At 38.3% G+C, this 7083-nt stretch overlaps 1 protein-coding gene across 1 annotated transcript in view; it reads left to right on the top strand.

Moving 5' to 3' along the window:
* The first annotated feature begins 4817 nt into the window (after positions 1-4817).
* The window catches only part of ank3b (ankyrin 3b), a 177924-nt gene continuing 175658 nt past the window's right edge, over positions 4818-7083 (top strand). Inside the window, exon 1 of the mRNA XM_049464977.1 lies at positions 4818-4931. Coding sequence (XP_049320934.1) covers positions 4929-4931 — 3 coding nt within the window. The 5' untranslated portion in view covers positions 4818-4928. The remainder of the gene's footprint in view (positions 4932-7083) is intronic.

The following is a 7083-nucleotide window of genomic DNA, read 5'->3' as shown; positions in this document are numbered from 1 at the left end:
AGTTTCATCATTGAACCTTTTTGAAAGTTTTCAGATGGACTGACCTTAATTTCTTAAAGTATTTTCTTTACTTTACTTCAAGTAAATTCAATTATCATTTGACAAGTTCAGCACAGCTGTTAACTAAAAGCCAGGTGACTCTACCTCAAAAAAAAAGCTGACTGAGAAAATCCAGCCAAGATATAAAACATATTCTGGTTTGTTTAACACTTTTTTTCCATAGTTTGGATGATATTAGTATTAATTTACAATGCAGAACATTTTAATGCAGAACTAATAATGGAAAAGACTGAATTTAAGGTGTATCTAAACTGTTGTCTTGTACTGTATCTCTAGCCTAAGACTAAACTCAACTACAGTTATTGCATCTTATATTTTTTTAAGTCCAATAAGCATATTGTAGGCTACAGATCATTCTTAATGTTTTGCTAAGAGAGCACTTGTCCGTGTTGATCTCCTCTCTGATCTGGACGGATGGAATCTGGAGTGTTAAATTTCGTTGGGCTTTTTTAAAAGGCGGCCATAATCAAAGGATCTGGTTGTGGGGGGGGATCAGACTGTTGGCTGCTCCCAGTGGGTCCGATTTGACAGCTATTTCCTCTGCTGGCAGGGAGGAGCACCACTCCCACAGTTACTCATCCGCAACACACACACACACACACACACACACACACTTCCTGGGATACGAGCTGGGGGAACGAACTCAATTAAAGTGTGAGGAAGATGAGTAGAGAGGTGTGTGTGATGGGATGTACTGAGAGGTGTTAAGAGAGTGGAGAGGAAGTATACAGTGTTTGAGGTCAGATAACATTTGATATTGCTCTCCATTTCTCTCTCTCTCTCTCTCTCTGGACCACATAACCCAGTTTATCAGCATCTGTCTCTCTCTCACCCCTCCTGTCAGAGGCACCAAGCATCACTCCTGCTGTTACCATGACAGCCGAGGTGTCAATTTATTAGCAACAGGCGGCTTGTGAGATCATTCACACGTAATGGCCTTTTCCTGTTTGGCTTTAGTTTAGCACTGGCGGGCGGACAGTGACAAATTGCATTGTAACAAAATTGAGGGATATTAAAACAGCAGTCCTTTAGTTATTTATTTTCAGTTGAAAACAGTTGTTTTCCTAAGTGGGGAGGGACCAAATAGGCTAATTAGAGTTATCAGTATCCTGACTGCTTAGAGATTTATTTAGTTTTTTTGCATTTTACACTTACATTTTTCAGATTATCAAACAAACTTTAATATCCGACAAATAGAACAAAACTTAAACAGTTAAATAAAAATAAACAAAATGAAGGTCTTAGAATGGCCTAGTCAAAGTCTGATTGAGATGCTGTGTAAAAAAGAGTATGCTAAAATTATATATATATACTATAGTGTAGAGCTCTGGAAAAAAAAGAGAGACCACTTAAAAAATGAGGAGTTGCTTTGATTTTACCAAATTGAAAACCTCTGGAATATAATCAAGGGGAAGATGGATTTTTTGCACCAGGAGTGGCATAAAGTTATCCAAAAGCAGTGTGTAAGACAGGTGGAGGAGAACATGCAACGATGCATGAAAACTGTAATTAAAAAAACAGGGTTATTCCACCAAATATTGATTTCTGAATTATTAAAACTGTATGAATATGAACTTGTGTTCTTTGCATTATTTGAGGTCTGAAAGCTCGTCATCTTTTTGGTTAATTCAGACATCATTTCTCATTTTCTGCGAATAAATGCTCTAAATGACAATACTTACTGATTCAGAAACTGAAGAGGTCTCTTAAGTGGTCTGTAGACTCATATTAATATGATTAGAGCTGGGCAGTTAATCGATTCGATTTGAATTTACAGTTAAGGACAATGTGTTTTTATGAAATTGATTGTCTCTGAGTTGTAATTTTCCCCTGAGCTTAGCCCCGACCCTCTCTCCCGCACGCACACAGTCTCAGTCAGTCACTCACCTCATTCTCCACGCAGCCTGTCACTCACCTCGTCCACAGTGTCTCCCTCTTTGTAAAAAGCTATTCAACATTTTGTCTATAATAGGTTTGAAAATAAAGAAAACTTAAGAAAGCTAAAAAAAAAGTAATAAAATAAAAAACTGCTCTTATAATAACATTTAACAACACGGCAAAAACAGTGATTTATGTAATTTATGTAAAAATAAAGTTATTTTGAGACGTGACTGCCTATTTAAAAAGCAACAGAAGTTGTTCATTTGTTGGAGTTCATTTGTATAATTTCTAACATGTTTAGAGTGTTTTTTACTCACTTTTTTCTCTCTCACAATGTTAATCCTTTACAGCTTCAATAACATGTGTTATGCAAATTAGACATTGACATCATTTAGCGACTTTTAGGAGATTTTAGTAGGGGAAAAAAATCTATTTAAATCGAATTTTTTTTTTTTTTTTTTTTAAATCGAAGATTTTTTTTTTGGGCCATATCGCACAGCTCTAAATATCATATTAAAAACTATTAAGGAACACATGCAATTAGGAGATCAGCAGAGTGAAGAAGAGCTCAGCACCTCCAGGAACTCAACCAAAGACAGTTGGAGAACCATTCCAGATTCTACTTAATAAAGCCAATTGAGAAAATAATGCCAAGAGTGGGCAAAGTTGGCATTTGGTGTGTCCAAACTTGACTAGTATTGATTATATATTAGGTTTGCATTGAATGGCTACTGAGTCTTGTGCATTGTTCTTCTTGCACAGTGATGAATGTGAGATGCTTTAGCTTACTCAGTCATTTGGTTGCCTAGACTACAGGACAGTTTAGCTCATCCCTGCTTTGTGGTTTGAGGATGGAAGATACTGGAGGTTGTGTTGATGAGATTTATCACACGGAAACATGGGAGGTTCTGAGGGTAGAAATCAGGGTACATGTGAGTGAAGTGTTTTTGGAGTGAGTGAGTGAGTGTGAGTGTGTGTGTGTGTGTGTGTGTGTAAGTGTGTGTGTTGTTCTATTTGTAGCTGCTGTGTTCTCATGTCAGTTGCCTAGGAGATCCTTGGCAGAGTTCCAGCAGGGGACTGGAGCTGACCTCGCCCGTGGAGGCAGGCGAAGGAGAGAGAGAAGCAGCCAGATCCGTACGTTGTGCGTTTGAGTGTGTGTGTGTGAGTGAGTGTGTCTGTGTCTGTGTGTGTTTGTCTGTGTGTGATTGTCTGTGTGTGTGTCTGTGTGTGTGTGTGTATCTTCCGGAACATCCTTCCCCTTCCCGGGAGTTCCCTTCCTGTGACACACTGCCATGCACCTGCTCTCCCTTGAGAGACAGCCCTGAGTGTGTGTGCATATGTGTGTGTGTTTGTGTGTGTGTGTGTTTGCACTACCATTTTGACTTTGATTGTGTTTCATTAGAAATTTCTTCATTGCATCATCAGCTCTCACTTTATGATTAGATTCAGTGTTATTATACAGCTCCTAAAAAAATAAAAGACCACAAAAAAATGATGAGTTTCTTTGATTTTACTAAATTGAAAACCTCTGGAATATAATCAAGAGGAAGATGGATGATCACAAACCATCAAACCAACCTGAACTGCTTGAATTTTTGCACCAGAAGTGGCATAAAGATCCAAAATCAGTGTGTAAGACTGGTGGAGGAGAACATGCTAAGATGCATGACAACTGTGATTAAAAACCAGGTTTATTCCACCAAATATTGATTTCTGAACTCTTAAAACTTTATGAATATGAACTTGTTTTCTTTGCATTATTTGAGGTCTGAAAGCTCTGCATCTTTTTTGTTATTTCAGCCATTTCTCATTTTCCGCAAATAAATGCTCTAAATTACAATATTTTTATTTGGAATTTGGGAGAAATGTTTTCCCTAGTTTACAGAAAAAACAACTAAGTTAATTTTACTCAAACAGTCTTGTGCCCGTGCTGTTTAAATAGCGTCTGAGTTTATGAATGAATCTACACTGATGGTAAATTTCTCGCATATCTTGATTTTTGGCATGTTGGTGTCTTTGGTATCAGTAGGGCACGAAAAATGTGCCTTTCGAGGCTCAAAACGCACAGAAAGCATGTGCTAATTCTCTTAATTACTCAAAGGTATCTTGGGCATAATGTAAAATAAACTAATCAGTGTGCCAGATGTCATTCCCTTTAAGAGCCAAGTGCGCGCTGACTTTGGCACGTTCGTTTCTTGTGTGTCTCAGCAAGGGATACTGACTTTAATGTCTTCAGTATTACATTTATAATGAATGAGAAGGTGTGTAGGTACTAGGTAATTACTATAGAGTGTTATATATCCAAGCCTCACTAAAGAGCACAGTTGGTTAAATAGCATTATATTGTACTGCACTACAGTTAAAATGTATTTCAGTGACTGTTCTTTAATATTTGTTGGTTCATGCATAGAATTACCTTTATTGGAAAAGTAAGCCAGCTGGTTGACTTGCATATCCACTTCTTGAACAGGTCATCTGGAAAAACTGAAAACTGAAAAGGTGCTAAATGACAATTTAGGAACACAATTTTTCAAATATTGTGCAAATATATATCTCAGTTCAAAGGTCTTAATCAGGTTTAAAATGCAATAAAATACAAATATTTCAGAATTAGTGGAATGCAATTGGCACTCAGCTGGCAGATTATCGTGTAGTGTAAGCATGCTTTCACCCTTTCTCTCGTGCCCGTGGCCTACCTGGCTGCTGCCTAATGCTCTAAATCTGCTCTAAGTTGTTGATCTCCTTACATGACCAGCGAGGGCCCTGGTGTGTTTAACCCAAGTGTTTTGTCATCCCTCTCTCTCTCTCTCTCTCTCTCTCTCTCTAGGTAAGTGAGCATGTGGCTGTCCTGAGTACACACACACACACACTGCGCACAACAAACACACCGAAGCTACCTACACACCTCGCCCACTCCAACAGGATGTAAACGATAAATAGTCCTCTGCCAACTCAGTCCTCTAACAGCTAGTCATGACTCATGAACAATGGTAAGTTATGTTGTTCTGCTTGGGTAAATGATTTGTCTTTGTTTGTTGGTGGTTTTGGGAAAATTGTGCAGTAATCTAATCCAGTATGATTAATCCAGTAAAGTGTGATTTAATGGCTTACTTTGTGGGTTCAAAGGTTAAATAGCTGGGAGCAGACTGGTAAAGTCTAGTGAATTTGATTTACATTCTGCTTGGTATAGGAATAGGACTCAAAAATAATATTGTGACTTTTTAGTTTATGCATGGAGGTGAAAAGTACTGAATTTTTCGGACTATAAGGCGCACTTTAAATCTTTAAATTTTCCTAAAAATCGACAGAGCGCTTTATAGCCCGGTGCACCTATTCTACCAGTCAGGTTGTAAGGAGCAGTAAAGCCACACAGGAGTACACAGGAGTTTCAGTTTAGTTCTCCAGCACCAAGGCTGGAGCAGCATTAGCATTAGCCGCTAACTGCGCTAGCTCTTTCAATGTTTAAAGTCAAGTTTATTGGACTGTAGCCCGCTGCTAACCCCAGCTAGCACTGCTGGAGCAGCATAAGCATTAGCTGCTCGATCTTTTGCTGTTCAGAGGTGAATATTATTGGCCTGTAGCCTGTGCTAAGCAACATCTACCCAACCAGAGAGGTCATGGTCAGTTGTGGTCTCTCAGATGGCGAGCAACATGATCCATTATTTAATCCTACAGCAAAAATGATTGTCACAAGACCTCATGCACATCCTGGTCCTGCTTTAGCGACACTGCAAATGGAAAAAGAAACCACAACTGATACAACCGATTCACAGTAGTACAGAATTGTGTGATGTGGCCTTAGAAATCGTTTAGCCCTGCAGTGAAAAAGAGGCCATTTATAATAGAATTGATAAAAATAAATAATAGAAGCAGAACCTAACACAGAACAAAGACATTTCATTAGGAAATAAACAATAGAGGTAGACATCACAAACAAATTTGATATTTAGATTTTTTTTTTAGTCATTAACAAATTAGTGTTTTTCATTAGTATTGTTTCTTATTCATTAGCATTTACAGTCTTGACGTTCTGAAGAAATTCTCAAGAAATTCTGCTTAATATTGGAACAGTATTGCAGGTTTTCATAGCCGTGTAGAGCTGATGTGGGGTCAGCAGTGAGTGAGTGTGTAATCAGCTCCATTCCACCGGACTCACAAATCAGCACAAAGTCCTGAGTGAGAGGAAGTAGAACAGAACAGAACAGAGCAGAATTTCAGAAACTGTAACGGGTGCTTTTGAAACGCTGATGGGGTTCAGTGAGGTGGAAAATGAGGCGGCTGTTCTGTACCTGGTCCTTTGTTGACTGGGGATCAGATGTAAGCAGCTGATGTGTTTATTTGACTATGTGATACTGTTCTAAGATCAGAGGAGAATGAGTCACGATGTGCTTAGCCGGGTCGTGCCGCTGCATGTGGCAGGGCCTCGCATCAAGCAGGACAATGAGACAGAGATCGTTTAGTCGTGTCTGACTGTATCAGCGTGGAGCGCTTGCTCATTGCTTTGGGTGCCTGATGTCAGAACGTCTTTGTTCACTGATAGGAACCAATCGGTGCATACTAAAATTTCAGGGTATTTTCTGCTGTTCTTGTCCTGAAGAGTCTGGATTCCTGGAAAGATTAGTGATTTCCCCTTTTCAGGCACATCCGGTTTAACTCATGCATTAACTCTCAGATTCAGTAATAGCTTTAGAGCAGGGAAATCTGGAAATCTGACTGGAAACCCTTAATTTTAGGACAGAAAATTCAGTACCCTTGATGGTACATGTTTTCTTTTTTACCTAATTACTCATCTGTCATAAATGTGTCATAGAAAAAGTTAAGAGAGCACTTCAGTTTCTAAATCAGTTTCTCTGATTTTGCTATTTATAGGTATATGTTTGAGTAAAATGAACATTGTTGTTTTAATCTATAAACTACAGACAACATTTCTCCCAAATTTCAAATAAAAATATTGTCATTTAGAGCATTTATTTGCAGAAAATGAGAAATGGCTGAAATAACAAAAAAGACGCAGAGCTTTCAGACATCAAATAATGCAAAGGAAACAAGTTTATATTAATAGAGTTTTAAGAGTTCAGAAATCAATATCTGGTGAAATAACCTTTTTTAATCACAGTTTTCATGCATCTTGGCATGTTCTCC

The sequence above is a fragment of the Astyanax mexicanus genome, chromosome 15 (assembly GCF_023375975.1).
Source record: "Astyanax mexicanus isolate ESR-SI-001 chromosome 15, AstMex3_surface, whole genome shotgun sequence".
NCBI classification, from domain to species: Eukaryota; Metazoa; Chordata; class Actinopteri; order Characiformes; family Acestrorhamphidae; genus Astyanax; species Astyanax mexicanus.
The sequence above is the reverse complement of the archived record's forward strand: the minus strand, read 5'-3'. Positions and strand labels throughout refer to the sequence as shown.